This window comes from Ceratotherium simum, chromosome 8, assembly GCF_057802395.1.
Source record: "Ceratotherium simum simum isolate JZ-2026a chromosome 8, ASM5780239v1, whole genome shotgun sequence".
Taxonomy (NCBI): Eukaryota; Metazoa; Chordata; class Mammalia; order Perissodactyla; family Rhinocerotidae; genus Ceratotherium; species Ceratotherium simum.
In genome coordinates this window covers 39,554,391-39,572,057 of record NC_141907.1, presented here as the reverse complement: position 1 = coordinate 39,572,057, position 17,667 = coordinate 39,554,391, and the positions used below count along the sequence as shown (strand labels likewise).

Here is a 17,667-nt window from a genome sequence, read left to right as displayed (position 1 = left end):
GCTTGCAATATGTGTTAGTGAACAAGAATTGATTCTGATGTAGGAGGAATAAAGCAGAAATGGAGAATCACATATGCTTTGCAATTCAGAAGAACCTATCAGAGTTGCCTTTTTATCCATGGGAAATTATCAGGTACTGGTTATGTACTGGAAACGATCAAGTATGGGAACTTTCTCTTAGAACAACTTCTTGATTAGGATAAGGCTCTATCTCAAAGGTCATTTATTTTTCAAAATTAGATATTTTTTATAGGGGGAGAACCAACAAGACCTGGTCGTGCATGGCATGGAGGGAGGATGGAGAAGTGAGGGGTCTCGGGGTTATTGGAAGAGTGGAGTTTCTGTTAGCACAAATATGGAAGTTAGGAGAAGAACTAGTTTGAAGGTAAGGATAGAGAAGGAGATAGTTTGGTTTTGGACATGTTGAGAAGAGATGCTGCTAAGTACTAGGCATTGGAAATATATGATATAACTTAGAAGGAAGTTCAGGACTCAGAGAGATGGAGGAGATAGTTACACAGAGGTTATAGTTTAAGCTCTGAAACTATCGGAGGAGAAAATGCAAGGAGAGTCAGAAGTCCAGAGAGAATCATGAGAAACACCTTCAGTAGTGGGATCAGAAGAGCTGCTCCTACTGAGTGACTCAAATCACTTTTAATTCCATCTTACACTCCTGTTGAAAAAGTCACTGCCCTAAGCTAGCCATTTGTAATAAAAGAATTTCCAGACATCATTTCTGGAAGGAGATTGAACTAAGCAAAATTTAAAGTATTGGAAGACAAGAACTTTACCTGAAATGTCACTATTGCACCTCATCATCCACTCACAAATGGATGGGCTGCAGGGGCAGTGTGGATGGCGGAGGATGTCCTGAGAGATTGTCAGTGTTTAACTGGCCACAGGACAGGCTCTTCTGCATTGTTCAACTTGTCACTAAATACATGGTCAGTCATATTTAACTTTGATGAATTATTAATGGATGAAAACTTATTTTATCCAGATTCGTAGAGATTTGGGTTAGGACTAATGAGACAAACAACAGTGACGTCTGGATAATGTCTTGTCTACACCTACTCACCAATATTTTATCACAGTATTAGGCAGTCTTTGCTTATACCTCTTGGCCAAGGTGATTCTTGCCGTGGTAATTCATAGCCCTTTGGAATAATACCAAATTGACAAAAATGTTTAAAGGATCAAGATGAAATATCATTAAAAGTTCATGTACTCCTGAAAAACATTTCAGAAAGAGGTGATTTGCTCTGCCTTGAATGTCGTTGTAGTCATTTGTTCATTTATTAGTGTGATTTAGTGACTAACCTCATTTCATCCCCTAAAGTACACACAGTAAAATCTCTCAGAATGCTGCTGCTCTGATTGGAGAGCGGTACTCTAAAATTTCATGCCATGTATTGAATTGCTTTGTAATATTAAAACCAGGTTTTATTTTCCTCTTTTACTTTAGGTCTTGAGAGCTGATGACGATAACATGGGTGATGGCTGCTCTCAGAAGCTGGCGGCTGCTAGTATTCTCCGTTTCCTGTTGCTGGTCCTGATTCCGTGTATCTGTGCTCTTATTGTCCTGCTGGTGATTCTGCTTTCCTTTGTTGGTGAGTGATGCCATTAACAGAAAAATGAAGTCAAAATTAAAATTAGCATGATTTATAAGAGTGATGTCTACTTGGTACTTACTTATCCTAAAGTGTCAACTCAGTGAAAGGATTATCTGTTGATTATCTTATGCAAATCTGTAGTTTCAGCCATTGTAATCACTCGGCTAGTTATTATTATTAATATTAATTAATAAATTAATCCAAAGCTTTTAAGGAGTGATTACTAGGTACCAAGCACTTTGAAAGTCCCTGAGAACTCGAGGATGGTTAAATTAGTCCTTCTTTCTTAGGAACTCACAGATGAGAGGAAGAGATGATTATTATGCAAAACATGTTGATGATAGAGGTGTATACAAGGTGCTTTGGGGAAGTCAAAGAAAGCATCACAGAGCATTAACATTTTGACCTTTGGAATAGTTAATAGAAATTCTGGTTAGAAGGCAGTAGTACATGGGTCTGGCAGAGAAAATAGCAAATGCCAAAATGTAACTCCATGAAAGGTGGACACAGACTTAGGAAATTGGGTGAAATTTTGGCAGTTGTAGGAAATGCAGCTAGACTTGATACCGGCTCAAGACAAGGTTGACATAAGGGAAGCCATATTGTAGAAAAGAAAAACTCTATTGTAACTTTGAATGACCTCTGACAAACTAACCCAGCTGGATCTGCACCCTCCAGGAGATCAAACTGCTCTGTAGATTTTACGACCACTGCTTGTGCATGTACCTCCCAGCTGCGGTAAGATGATAACTTTGTTTTTTTGAGTTCCTTAGGAATGTGAGGACCCTCAAACAGAGAATCTATGCTGATAGCCATCATCAGTGAAAACTGAAAGATCTGGTGTGGCACTCCCAGTCTGTACCACCAGAAGGTCAACATTCCTAACCCCCTCCCCAATAACACAATGGCCTATATAACTGCTGGTTATAAAGGTTCTTTTGGACATGAGTCGGCCATCTTCCCTCTTGCTAGCAAGCTGTAATAAAAAGTCCATTTTCTCCTACCACCTTGCCTCTTGACTATTGGCATGTCTTGCGGCGAGCAGAAGGCCCCACGTTGGGCGGTAACAGACTGATGAAGTCCAAATGACACAGAATCTTGCATGTCTTCCTAAGGGATTTGTGCTTTAGCACCTAGGTCATTGGTTTTCAAACTCTAGTCTATGGAACCAAGGTTCTGAGGAGGAGACTCAAGGATCGCACAAATATATGCTTTTACTTTCTAATTTAAAAATTAGATCTTAAACACACTCTAAATATTACATACCAATTTTTAAGCAAGTGGAGACCAGCAACCAAGTAATTTGTGCTGACAGATTAATTCACTTGTATTTGGATCTTGCTCTCTCTTTTAAATCAACAATATCCTAAGTTTAAAAGGTGAGCTGTTGGGGAAATAAAAACAAACCTCAAAGCATTACCATTGGTAGCTACCGATTGCTATGTATCAGGATTTTTTTGAAATTGCACAATCAAATAAAATAGAGAAATAAATATCAAGATGATGCTGATCTAATTGCATTACCAATGATTTTGATTTTTTTTCACCAAAACTACTTTATTTTCTCATTGATTGGTTTTTAAGTTATACATTTACAACTTATAAAGTAAATTAATTCCAATAAAATATAGCTCATATCTATTTGTGATATTAGGATCTTATATGATATTTATTTGAAAATAATATTTATCTGCTACAAAAATGCTTGAAAACCACTGCTATGGGTGGTGGTTTACCACTGGAGGATCGTTCTAAGTGGGGAGAAACCCGATCATATTTCCGTTTGCAAAAGGCAATAGACCTGGATACACTACAGAAGACTGGAGGCAGAAAGAAATGAAAGCAGGGAGACCAATTTGGGACTCTGGCTCTGGTCTAAGTAAAAGATGATAGGGGCTTGAATTAAGGTATTTGGTGCATTAAAATCAACAGAAATCAAGCTGATTGGATTTTGGTGTGAGAGAGAAGGAGGTGTCAGTGTTGATTCCCAGAATTCTGGTGTGGGCAACCAGATTGATTTTGGTGCCATCTGTTAATGTAGGAAGTAAATGTCGAGGAGTAGGTTGCAGGTAGAAGGAGGGTGGGGCCAGGTTTGGTTTGGACACATTAACTTCGAGATAATTGTGGGACAACCAAATACAGTGGAGTTATAGTGTAAGTGCATTTATCTTGGGCAAATTCAACAGTGCAGGCTGGGCCCGGACGTGGTGGAATGTGGGAACTCTGACGTGTTGCCTTCGTATGGGAATTTCAAGGGAAATTGTGCCTATATATGATTTTTGGCTTGTGTGTTGGCTTTAGAATTTAACTCCCACCCTACTGTAACTGGGCTGAAGCTAGAAGTATCCAGAAAGTATGCTGAGAAGGGAGTCCTGACTATAGTTATGAAGCTGGGAGTCTCAGTGGTAGTTGAAGCAGCAGGAGTGGATCAACTGTGAAGAGAAAGTGTATCGATTAAAAGCTGAGGGCAAAGCCCTGGAAGATGCTGGTATTTAAGGGGATGACAAAGAAAGAGGAGGAAGCAAGACATACAGGTAGAACGGTCAGAGAAGAAGGAAAGGAACTCGGAAACGCTGGGTTTCACGGAAGCCGAGGGAGGAGAGACATGTTAGAGGTCAGAGGGTGACAAGTAAGAGGAGGACAGAAAAAGTTCTCAGCCCAGGAAGACTGCAGGTTTTCCATTGGGGTTTTAGTCACCCTGCCGCACGTGGTGCCAACTGTGGCGTGCTCCCAGGCGAACGCGGGACAAAACCCTGAAACTCGTTTCTGCCGCTGTCTTCTTCCAAGACTCAGTCAGCTCCCCTTCCACAGTTGGCCTGTTTTTTTCCTCTCCAGTGCCTTCAGGTAGTCGCTTTTTTGTGTTTTCTCCAGAGTTTGTAGTTGTCATCTCTGGGAGCGTCTGTCTGGTAGAAGCTCCCTCAGTCATACCACTGTCACTTTTAAGTCTAATTCTCATAGTACTGTGTTGAATGGCTCACACACATTGCAGAATATTCCCTGTCATTCTCCGGGTAGAATGCTAATATAAGTTTAAAACATACTTCTAAGTACCTCAGTGCTTAGAGGCTTCTGAGCAGAGGAGGGATGCCATTAAAACAGTGCTTTAAGTGGGTTATTTTTATTTATTTATTTATTAAAGTTTTAATTTTTTTACAGCTTTATTGAAATATAATTCACATACTATCCAATTCACCCATTTAAAGTGTATAATTCCATAATTTTTAGTATATTCACAGATAAGTGCCACCATCACCACAGTCAATTTTGGAACATTTTCATCACTTCAAGAAGAAACTGTTTCCTTTCGGTATCTGTCACCGCCCTATCTTTCTATCTCCTCCCTGCCCCAGCCCTAAGCAATCACTAATCTACTTTCTGTCTCTAGAGATAGCCCTATTCTGGACATTTCATATGACCATATGTGGTTTTTGTGACTTCTTTCAAAAACATAATATTTTCAAGGTTCATCCATGTTGTGGTATGTATCAGTACTTCCTTCCTTCTTATGGCCAAACAATATTCCATGGTATGGATTTACTGTATTTTGTTTATCAGTTTATCAATTGATGGACATTTTAGTTGTTTCCATCTTTTGGCTATTACGAATAATATTGCTCTGAACATTCATGTACAAGTTTTTGTGTAGACATACGTTTTCATTTCTCTTGGGTTTATACCTAGGAGTAGGATTTTTTTTATTGTTTATGTTTGGGATTAGGAAGTGTACCAATTTGTAACCACTTCTAAGTGCTATTTTTGGCTTACATGTAGGTAACCTTTAGAAAGTGGAGGTTTCCCAGACATTTTCTTTAAAAACATTTCATAAGTTTTGCACCAGATGATTTGATACAGATATATTAAGTAACATCTGCCCAAATAAACATTTCCTATTTTATAATTGAAATGTTTGTTGTTATAATGAGCAATAAAACCATTTTATGCCTTTGTTTAAAAAAACTCATTAAAGTCGGCCTTTAAAAATGTCCTGTTTGGTTTGAGTTTATAACTCCATGCTCTTTCAAAGTTTTATAGTTATTTCTGGGTCCATAAGTGTTGCTAAGGGATGCTGGAATGCCAATTGTATATAAATAACAGGAGCTCTATCTTCAAAAGAACAAGAGATAATAGTGAGAGGATTACTGATCGGGAAAAGATAATAAAAGCCTTATGCTAACAGACACAGATGCACTATGTGTCTCTCATTTTGTCTGTTTGGGCTTCTCTCGTGTGTAAAGTCAAGATGGTAAAAAGATTTCTGAAGATAAGAGAGTTGGACTTTCTGAATAATTATTTCAGCAGCAGACCATAGAAGAGAGCAGTAACAAATTATTTTTCTTCTCGATCCCCTAAACTGAAGCTGGAGGTGTAAAGGTTTAGTTTAGTTTAGTTTAGTTTAGTATTTCTAAAATCAGCTGATAGTCTGAGTTGTCTTTATGAGTCCAAAGATTTGGACTCTAAAATAAAGATTCAGGGGCCGGCCCGGTGGCCCAAGCGGTTAAGTGTGTGCGCTCCGCTGCGGCGGCCCCGGGGTTCACCGGTTCGGATCCCGGGCGTGCACCGGCACACCACTTGGCAAGCCATGCTGTGGCGGCGTCCCATATAAAGTGGAGGAAGATGGGCACAGATGTTAGCCCAGGCCCAGTCTTCCTCAGCAAAAACGAGGAGGATTGGCGTTGAATGTTAGCTCAGGGCTGGTCCTCCTCACAAAAAAAATAAAACAAAATAAAGATTCAGGTTTTTGAAAAAAATTGAAAGGAAAATTGAGGAGTAAGAAAGGTACAATATTATACCTAAGTTTTTATTTCTTCAGTTATAATCTAATACTGAAGGGCCATGTGACATAGAAGAAAGAATTTGTAACTTGACACTGAGAGGTGTGAGTTTAGCGTATGACTCCTCCGTTTTCTGGACATGTGACTTTTGGTCAGATGCTTTACCATCTCTGCGAGATGGGGAAATATAATTTTACTCATTTCACAGAACTGTTACAGAAGTCAAATGAAATAATATTTGTGAAAGTATTTGTATAAATGACAAAGTTCGTTATGAAAGTAAAGAATTGGTTTTTGCTTATGAATATTATCAGATAATTATTTTAATAAATAGTTTTATTATACACAAAAATCAACTAAAATGTGTTTATCTCATTTTAACTCAATCCATAAGAACTAAAATCTTTGTACTATGATCCACTGTCATAGTAATCCCATAACACATAACCACATAACCGTACAACGGAGCCATTGCCACAGGATATTTTAATTGCCAGTAAGGTAGCTAGAAAGGAATAAAGTTGAACGACTATTGGATTTGCAATGTGATGGCAAGTGTCACGTGACTTTTATGCTTAGGCCTGAGAGTTACTTTCAGAGGCTAATTCATTTCTTATAAGAACTAAACTGGCAGCAGGTTGTACTGCGATCACTTGACTAGAAAAGTCAGCTTATGCGACAGAGTACTTAATCAGAGATTGAACTGATACCTGCCTTCGCTTACGTGTAAGTATATCAATAATATATAAACATATATATGCAACATTTAACATAAAATTATTTTCATATGTAGAGAAACATTTAACAGAAATAGAATTATAGATTGATATAATTCAATACTGTTCATACCTTTAATAAACATATATTAAGTGCCTGTTACGTGCAAGGCAGTGTGCTACAGGCATTGGGCACAGCCTTGAATAAAATCTACCCTCATGGACTCCATAGTTCAGTGAGTGAGGAAGGCGTTAAAAAATAATCACACAATTAATTAATTACAACAGAGGTAACTCCCATGTGGGAAGAGGCAGTTGCTATGAGAGCTTAAGACAGGGGACCAAACCTGGTCTGAGTTGAGGGAAGCCTTCCCTGACAGAGTGGCACTTGAAATGTGAACTCCACAATGAGGATGTTGGAATAAGGGAGTGACGTGATTGATCTGGTTGAGGCTTTGGTTTATTTATTTCTTGAGGTAACATTGGTTTATAACATTATATAATTTCAGAGATACATCATTGTATTTCGACTTCTGTGAAGACTATGTCGTGTTCACCACAAGTCTAGTTGCTGTCCGTTATGGTACACGTGTGCCCTTTTACCCCTTTCACTCTCCCTGTACCCGTCTTCCCCTCTGGTAGCCACCAATCTATTCTCTGTATCTGTGTGTTTGTTTGTTGTTGTTGTTTTATCTTCCACATATGAGTGAAGTCATGCAGCATTTGGGCTTCTCCATCTGACTTTTTCGCTTACCATAATACCCTCAAGGTCCATTCATGTTGCAAATGGCAAGATTTCATCTCTTTTTGTAGCTGGGTAGTATTCCACTGCGGTCGACGGCTATAAAAGGTGCCTTTGGCAGCTGTGTGGAGAGAGGGTTGAAGTGGGTAGAGTATGTGGCAACGAGAAAAAATGGGAGGTTATTGCAAGAGTCCTACAAATGTGGTGCTTTGGGGTATGGTCTGCACTAATTTTTGCAAACTGTTGTTCATCTTGATTTAATTTTACCAAAGTTATGGTCCAAAAAATCTCATTAGATTGTTCTTTACTTTTTCTTTCCCAGGCTGTTGAAGACTTGGTTTAAAGGCTCTTCCACTCATCCACATCTAAAATAAATTTTCTTTGTTTTAGCCGTAAGCTTATGACAAATAGCCTAAGGTGATCTTCCTAACTTTCTTAAATGATGAAAAGTCTGTGTGTGGCCAGTTAATTTTTTATTTTTGTCATGCAATGAAGAAGAAAGAAAAATTATACTGGTGGAGAGTATAGGAAATATGGTAAACTATCCATTTTTCTTGAACTCAAGAGAAATATTCCTCTATAAAATGACTTTCCTTTTCAAAAATGCTAGATGAGCTTGAGATCATTGAACTTAAATATAGTTTTTCTTGGGGCTGGCCTGGACGTAGTGGTTAAGTTTGCGTGCTGCACTTCAGGTGGCCTAGGGTTTGCAGGTTCGGACCCCAGGCATGGACCTATTCACCACTCTTCAAGCCATGCTGTGGTGGCATCCCATACACACAAAAAAAATGGAGGGAGATGGGCACGGATGTTAGCTCAGGGCCAATCTTCCTCAGCAAAAAAAAAAAAAATTATATATATAGTTTTTCTCTTAGCAAATTTCTTAGCAGTTTGTGGATTTTACAAAAATTTGGAATTATGAGAATCTTAACTTCCTAACTTATAATGTTGTATTTTGAATATCATTTTAAAATGGAAAACCTCTCAGATCCTTATTTCCTTACACCAAAAATTTAAGATTCTCTATGATCTTTTATGACCTGACTCTACATTACTTCTTTAAATCTGTAAATTCCTTTAGTAACTTCTGCCCTCTGGTGCAGATTCATCAACAGAGAGTTCTCAAACTTGAGAATAGTTTTTCTTTAACTACTCAGGCCTGAGGTATTACTTAATGTCTAAAGCTTTTTGAAATGGTAGTCTAAAGTCTTGAACTCCAAGTGTGGTCCGGGGACTAGCAGCATCAGCGTCTCTTGGGTGTTTGTGTGAAATGCAGAATCTGCAATCTCAGGCCCCGCTCCAGACCTGCTGAATTTGCATTCTAACAAGATCCTCAGATGATTTCTATGCTTCATCCAGCCCTCAACTCACTGCGTTCTGATCTTCCCCTCTTTCTCTTCTTTTCATGCTACTAAATCTGTTCTTACCAAGTCCACCAATGTCTTTTTATCCAATGTGCAGCATTTGAAGCCAAGGTGTGTTTGAACAACACTTTAAAATGAAGAACCAATGCTTTCTCTCTGTTTGTTTACACCAGTTCAGAAGGAGCATGTTCATTGTTAGTTGGTGCCATTCAGATGTGACACCCAGAAATGATCTTGCTCCGTCTTGAGTACTCTTATCTTCTCAAAATGCTTTTCTGCTTTGCCTGCACGTTATCACTTCTGATTTTCCTTTTATTTCGGGCTGCTCTTTTTCCATCTTCTTAAGCTCATCGTTCTTTACTTATCCATTAAACGTTAGGGTGTCTATCCTAAGTTCTCTTCTCACTTTACATCCATTCCTCTCTTGGCAACATCATCCACTCCCATGACTTCCTTCATTATTCATACATTCGACAAATATTTATTGAGTCCTACACTGGTGCCAAGCATTCTGCTCGGTACTTGAGATGAAGACATAATATACTTTCCTACCCTCAAGAAGGCAGACAAGGGGCCGGCCCCGTGGCTTAGCGGTTAGGTGTGTGCGCTCCGCTACTGGCGGCCCGGGTTCGGATCCCGGGCGCGCACCGACGCACCGCTTCTCCAGCCATGCTGAGGCCGCGTCCCACATACAGCAACTAGAAGGATGTGCAACTATGACATGCAGCTATCTACTGGGGCTTTGGGGAAAAAAAAGGAGGAGGATTGGCAATAAATGTTAGCTCAGAGCCGATCTTCCTCAGCAAAAAGAGGAGGATTAGCACGGATGTTAGCTCAGGGCTGGTCTTCCTTACAAAAAAAAACAAAAAAAGAAGGCAGACAAGAAAACAGACAATTCCGCTTGTGTGCATGTGTGATCAAAGCAGTGTGTGCTCTGGGAGCACAAAGAAGACACAAATTTGTCAGGGAGTCTGGCAATGCATTCTGGAAGAAATGTTTAGATTGCTCTAGATTTAGACTTTTTTCTGTTTTAATGTTTTATAGGCGTTTTATAGTCAATGTATTTTTAACAATAACAATAAAAGTAATTTCCCGCAGATTCTGTTTTTCATTCTCTATTTTCTATTGTATCAGTCATGATAGTCTATGCTATCCTCTGTAACAAAAATAATCCCTAAATACTAGTGGTTTAAAAAAAGCAAAGGTCAGGGGCCGGCCCCGTGGCTTAGTGGTTAAGTGCACGTGCTCCACTACTGGCGGCCCAGGTTCGGATCCCGGATGTGCACCAACGCACTGCTTGTCCGGCCATGCTGAGGCGGCGTCCCACATACAGCAACTAGAAGGATGTGCAGCTGTGACATACAACTATCTACTGGGGCTTTGGGGAGAAAAAGGGAAAAAAAAAAAGGTGGAGGATTGGCAATAGCTGTTAGCTCAGGGCTGGTCTTCCTCAGCAAAAAGAGGAGGATTGGCAATCTTGTTAGCTCAGGGCTGATCTTCCTCAAAAAAAAACAAAGGTCAATTTCTCACTCATGCTACATGTCCTTTGCAAAATGTCAGGGGGCTATGCTCATTGATGTCATTCGGGGACTAAATTGATGGACCAGCCATCATCTTGAACCTTTGTGGCTATTGTGCCAGAGAGAAAGAGAAAGAGCACTGGAGGCTCTTTTTTTAAAAGTATATAATACAGTATTATGAACTATAGTCACCATGCTGTACATTAGATCCCCAGAACTTATGCGTCTTATAACTGGAAATTTGTACCCATTCACCAACATCAAAGATGTCAAGAGACAGAGAATGAGGCCAGAGAATGTAACCCAAGTGTGTGTCCTAGTAGAATGAGAAAGAATTGAAAATATATGATGAATAGCATGGCCTACACCCCTATCTCAGTTGGGAGTACCTTCATGTACCCAGGAATTTGAACCAGAAACCTTGAAGGACCTCTGACTCTTTCCCTTATGTTCTCACAATTTGCCCCTGAAAGCTCTCTCCAAACCTTCCCTTTGTCCTCACCGCTTTTGCCTTGGGTCAGGCCTTACTCTTTTCTCACTTGGACTATTGCAATAGCCTTTTAACCATCCTCTAGACTTCACGCCTTTCAAGCATCACCCTGCCGCCAGAGTGATCGTTCTAACGTTCCACCCTATTTAAGGTCCTTCTAAAGTGTTCCTTCACAAGATCAGTTCCAAATCTTTAACAGGAAATGTCCTTCACAGTCTGGCTTCTACTCCCTCTCTAGCCCTTTCTCTTGCCAGTCTCCTGTGGGTTCGTCATGTTTAATTACTTGATGCTAGGCTTTTGCATATCTTCCACCCTTTGCTTTGTCTAGAAAGTTCTCCATTCCCTTTTACTATACCTCCATCTTCCTCACAAATGCTTTGCTCAAACCTAGAAAAATCCCTAATCATCTTTCAAGATTCACATTGAGGATCATTTTCCCCTAAGAAGCCTTTCCTGACTTTCTCAAACGGAAGACAGCTATTTCTCTACTTTTTGTCACCAGATCGTCCTATGCATATCATTCTCAAAGCACTTGTAGCATGGTTTGTATCTTTAGACTACATGCCTGTCTCCCTCAACTAATCTATAAACATCTTGATGACAAGAACTGCTTACTAAATTTTGTGTTCTCAGCAGAGAGTAAATACAAAGTTTCTGGCACATAGAAAATGCAAAGTAAATGTATTACCACGTGGCTGGAGATATAAAGGCAAGGAATTAATTTTAAACTCACATCCTAGGAAGATAATTTTTTTTACATGCATATGATGGTTGATTTTTTTTTTTTTAACCTGTATACCTTGTCCAAAGTGAGAAGTGTGTGTGGGTGTTTGTGTATGTGTCATGTCCCAACTCAATTCTTGGGTAACTTAAATAACTCTTGTAAGCTTCAGTTTCCTTCTCTCTGAAACTCCATAAAGAAGAATTAATTATAGCACCTGTTTCATAGGATTGTTGGAAGGCTAACTCAATAGATGCTTGCAGTGAGGATACTTAGCAAGGTGCCTGTATTAGTTTCTTATTGCTGCTGTAACAAATGATCACAAACTTGGTAGCTTAAAACAACACAAATATGTTACCTTAGAGTTATGGAGGTTTGAAGTCCAAAATAGGTCTCACTGGGTAAAATTAAGATGTAGACAGAACTGTATTCCTTCTGGAGGCTCTAGGGGACAATCTGTTTTCTGTCTTTTCCAGCTTCTAGAGGCTTCCCACATTCCTTGGCTTGTGGCCTCTTTCCATCTTCAAAATGAGCCCATTGTGTCTTTCTCACACTGCATGGCTCTTATACACACTCTCTTACCTCCTTCTTCTGCTTATATGTACCCTGTTGCTACCTTGGGCTCACCTGAATAATCCAAGATAATTTCCCCATATCAAATTCCTTAATTTATTCACATCTACAGCATCCTTTTTGCCAGGTAAGGTAGGTAAGGTAACATATTCACAGGTTCTGGGACTTAGGATGTGAACGTATCTGGGGTAACATTATTTTGCCTACTGCAGTGCTCAGTCCACTCATTGTAAGTGATCAGTAAAGCCTGGCTATTATTATTGGAATTATAGACTATTTCTTAAACATTGTCAAATAAAACTGTGTTACAGAGCTGAGACACTTTTGAGCCATACAACCTTGATACAATGTGGCCTTCTATTAATAACTTAGCATGAAAGAGCCACAGTTCTTTTACTCTAAAAGAGGATTAAGTGACTCACTTTTGAAAATTTCCTTAGCCATTTTGTTAGGCTGAGTTGCACTTATAGTAAAAGGAAATTGGTATTTATTTGAAACTACCTTAGTAGCCCTAAGAAAGACAATTTGTTGCTATCGTTGTGTAGTAATGACTGACACTGAGAATTTACTGTGTGCCAGGAACTGTTCCAAGTGTTTATATAGGTATTGACTAATTTGATCCTAATGGCCCCCCCCATGAGGGAAGTACTTTTATTTTCCTTATTTTATGGCAGTTGAGAGTTCGCCCAAAGTTTCAGGGCTCGTAAGTGCTAAAGATGGGATTTAAACTCAGGTGGTCAGGCTGTAGAACCTGCACTTTTAACCACAGCACTAAAGAAAGAGGAACGTGGAAAAGGATGGGGCAACACTGGAAGAATGAACACTCTACTTTGGGCTAATAACTCTCAGCATTTTTATAGCTGGTCATGGTGTAGCTGGAGAGTATTTAGTCTTACTGAGTTCTAATTTTTGTGCTTTTTAAAAAATGCGCAATAGATGACCAACTGAGTGGAGAGTTGGTTGGTTTCTAGAAATGCTTGAAAACAAATTGTCTAGTGAGTTCAGGTTTCTAAAGACAAGTCCTTTAGGTTTGTTCTCTCTCCCTCGGTCTGTCTATCTCTCTCAAAAATACATTTTAGGGCCATTAGCTACAGCAACTATTGTATATCATGTATTATCTTTCTCTTTATTCTGCTAGCTTGCTTTGATATGTAGAGTTTAAGAGCAGAAAGCTGCCTTTTTTTAGGAAATTGTTATCCAAGTTAGTGTCTCCTAAGAAAGTCGGTGTTTCAAAGGACTTCTTAGAGTACACAGATGTTGTCAACACTTTCACCACTGTGCTTAGGTGAAAAAAATAAAGGAAAGACTGTTAATAATGCTAATCATTACAAACAAAATGTTAAGAACAACTCTTGGAATATTTCATATGATAAGGATCTCCTTTTCAGTGAATTACTCAGGGATACAACCTTGAGGAATTGGCATTTCCTAAAAGTCTGTTGACAGAGCCAGATGCTGACTCACAGGGTGAACATGATAAATAAATCAACTTTATGGGCCTTATATATTTCTTACAGCTACATTAGTGGAAATAACATGTTATGTGAAAAAATCTCTTTATGCCAAAATAAATAAAGGAGAGAATAACTAACAAATGGATGAAAATAAAATTGTATCTAATTGATTAGACTATATCTAATTGATATTACTGAACTTTTCTGTATGAAGGAAGTATGCATTATATAGTAACCAAGCCTATCACATACATTTATTTTGATCTAGGATAAATTCTAAATCATTTTGAAAATCAAAAACAATTAAATGAAGTCTTTTATTTCACCTACTGCATTTGATATTTTCTCATAATTGCACAGACAGTTTGGAGAGTGTGTTACCTGTACCACATGGTCATGATTTAGTTTTTTCACTCCCATGTTTTATTTAGAATCCTTTGGCAGATGAAACTGTTGACCTTAGTTGGCTAGAAAACAGCTGCTTTTCTATTTTGATTTGTAGTTAATATTTTCCAAGTGTTGAGCACATGTAGAGAAATTTTTTCCATAGGCTGATATTAAACATTTTATTTATATTTCTTTTATTTTTAATGGCCCATGGTTTGGAAAAGTGAGAACCAGTTAGAGCATTCACTGTAAATGTTTTTAGAAAAAAAAAATCTCCCTTGGGTATTTCTATAATGGATTAATATCACATTCATTTATTTTAGTGGCGTACTCAACCACAGTGCTGTATTCCGGAAACAGTCTGTTGTCTATTTTGACTGAGTTAAAAATACACAATCTCTTTCAAAGTTTTTAAAAGTTTTTGCCTAAAGCCAAAGCTAGGTGATTCCCAATAATCTTATGTTTGACTATTTTGTCAATGAATGAATACCTTGCAAGTGACCAGTTGATAACCTTAGTTTAATGACTATTTCTTATTTCTTATAATTATATTTTATAGCTTCTGGTCAAACATGAAGATAATTTAGTTTCTTCTTTTAGTTTTGCTGGAATTAGAGTTCTGCTTTATTTTGGTTTCTAGGAAATAAGTCTTGGAAAATATATGAGCCCTATTATTTTTATTTATCTGTTATGTGTAGTTCACTGAAATTTAGTAGAAAATGTGGAGAAATATAAAACTGAAGCTAAGCAGGCACTATTACGTCCTTTGGTGGCAGAGAGAGATATATGGAGAGCATATGTCCTGGGTACTGAGTAGCATTCAATGATGGGTAAAATTGAGAAACAGAAAGCATGAAGGAAACACTATAAGATTCACCAGACTTTATTTATTTGTGATGAGTCTCAGGTGAAGTGGAATTGCCCTAAATTCTTTGGACACCCAGAACCTGGACGGGAGACTCAGTTTCTAAACTTTAAGCTCTTAAGAAAGCAATAGTTTCTTTGCAGGGTTATGTGATTTGCGATAGAGGCAAAACTCTACTGGTTGTCCACATGAAGTGGGTCATTGTGCTCGCCATCATCTTTTTCTTCGTGTTTGCCTGGATAGAAGGAGACTTGGCAAAGTAGCTCTAGAGTTTTCTTAACATGTTTTTTCAAATAAATACTTCTAGTAATGTTTTAAAATATCTTTTTTTTTTCTTTCAGGAACATTAAAAAAGGCCTATTTTAAATCAAATGGAAGTGATCTTTTGGTCATTGATGGTGAAGTCCAAGTGTCTGATGTTCTTCTTACAAACACAATTTATAATGAGAGCACTGTGACATCTGCTGCACATTTCAACCAACACATTCCAGCCTCGACCACGGTTGCTTCTCTGCCAGGGGACCAAAACCACAGGAATACAAGTAAGTCCAAAGGTGCTGAACGTGAGTGCCCTCTGATGTCTGTGGAACCCACAGATAGATTTTTATGTGTGGCCACTGATGCTCTTAATTCACAATCACTTACTGGTCACACAGGTGAAGCTCCACTCCATTATCTGACCAGCCTAGCTGAGTGCCCTATTCCTACACGCGAGATGCCATTAGCTCAGCTGTCCAGATAGGGACACGAGTAAGTAACGAAAACGTGTCCATATCGTTTAACATTTCTGAGGCATAAAAATTTATGCTGCTTGCCCCAATATAACAGTATTGATTTTGGGGTGGTTCACCTCTGAAAGTTCATGCTTCTGTTTTAAAGTTTTAAGTTACTTATTTTGAGATGGTTAAACTAATAAGTAAGTTACTTATTCTGTTATTGGTACCTCGTGGGAGGGCTCCTAATTCTGCAATACAATGCCAAGTCATTTAACAGGAGCTGTCCTCCCATTTGCTTTGGAGGTGTCCATGTGTTCTTTTGCCCTTAATTCCCTCTTCTCCCTCTTTTATTGGCTATGCAATTTATTTTACTTGTTGGTGGCTGACAAATGATCCTACCTCAAGGAAAATGGTATGTGTGAAACTTCTGCTTGAGGACAAATGGAACAATTTGTCAGTTATTCCAGAAAAAGAGCTGGGAGAGAGAAAGAAGACAGAAAATGTGGAGATGGGGTCGGTTAGATGGTGGCAGACAACATGCTCTGGAATGTGACTGTATCCTTCCATGCTCCTCAGATTTTTCAGTCAAGTTACTAAACTTCCAGAATGATGGTGGGAGTGGATTTGTGTGGAAAGTGCCAAAGAGCTTCAGCTCTGATCCAGTTAGCACTGACGAAACATAATCAGAGCAGTCGCTGTGAGAACTTTCTCTGCAGTTGTCTTAATTCTTATTTTCTACTTCCTAACAGAACGTTGTGTAGACTGAAAATTATACAAAACCCATCCATCTATGATCATTTTCCTGTTTGTTCCTCCTTCTTTCATGAAAACCCACAAAGGGAATCACATCTTAGGTCTAAGACAGAGTATTTATTTTCATTCTGGGCCAGGAAGGGAAGGATTAAGCTGATTCTTAGCTATCACGGTATATATTTGCCAGTGTCTGAAGAAAGGCAGGATTATTCTATTTCTCTAGCCCCAAAGAGACAGATTGTTTGCATTCCATTGTTGCACACAGTACCTATAGGTATTAACAGTTTCTCAATGCTTGTTGTTCACCAGTGATTCATATGGATTCATGTTCGTTACCTGACGGTAATACTGCAAACCGGAATTATGCCAAGTAAAATTTATTTTCCTCATGAGTTTAATTTTGAGGTTTTTAATATTTTGGTCATGTCTTAAGCACTTCATTATTCTTAAGGACAATGTTTTTCATCAGAAGTACAGAAGTAATTTAAGCAAACATTCAGTCCAGTTAATGTGGTTGCCATTACAGCAATTGTTATTTTCTTTTACTAAGTGGATTTGTCTCTGTTTTGCAAGTTTCGTCATCTAAGATTCAAGTAGAGGTGACAAATACATACCCCAAAGAGTAAAGAAACATATGGTACTTGTTGCTAAGTTTAGAAGTTTGATGGAAGTCTATTTGACTCATTTTCTCTTCCTATAGCTGGAACATTGCTTGAAAATATGAACGTAATTTGACGTGGAAAGGAAATCCAGGTGAAATTAGAGTGATTAAATGAAGAAAAGTCAACACCTTTGAATATGTCTTTGTTCTTAATGTACTTGACAGTTAGCATTGAGTTTTACCATCTGACCACATAGACTCTCAGTAGACTGTCTATATTAACTAACATTATTCATTGAAGAGATTTGATAGTCGTCCATACATTTCAGTAATATTGCTGGCCCGGGATTATAGAGCTTTTGATAGTTTTCAGGGCATGT

The 17,667-nt window shown here is 38.5% G+C and overlaps 1 protein-coding gene across 1 annotated transcript in view; it reads left to right on the top strand.

The window, feature by feature from the left end:
- Positions 1-17,667, top strand: part of CORIN (corin, serine peptidase) — a 220,990-nt gene that overhangs the window by 27,823 nt on the left and 175,500 nt on the right. The window contains exons 2-3 of the mRNA XM_004419037.3: positions 1,466-1,610; positions 15,559-15,759. Coding sequence (XP_004419094.2) covers positions 1,466-1,610; positions 15,559-15,759 — 346 coding nt within the window. The remainder of the gene's footprint in view (positions 1-1,465; positions 1,611-15,558; positions 15,760-17,667) is intronic.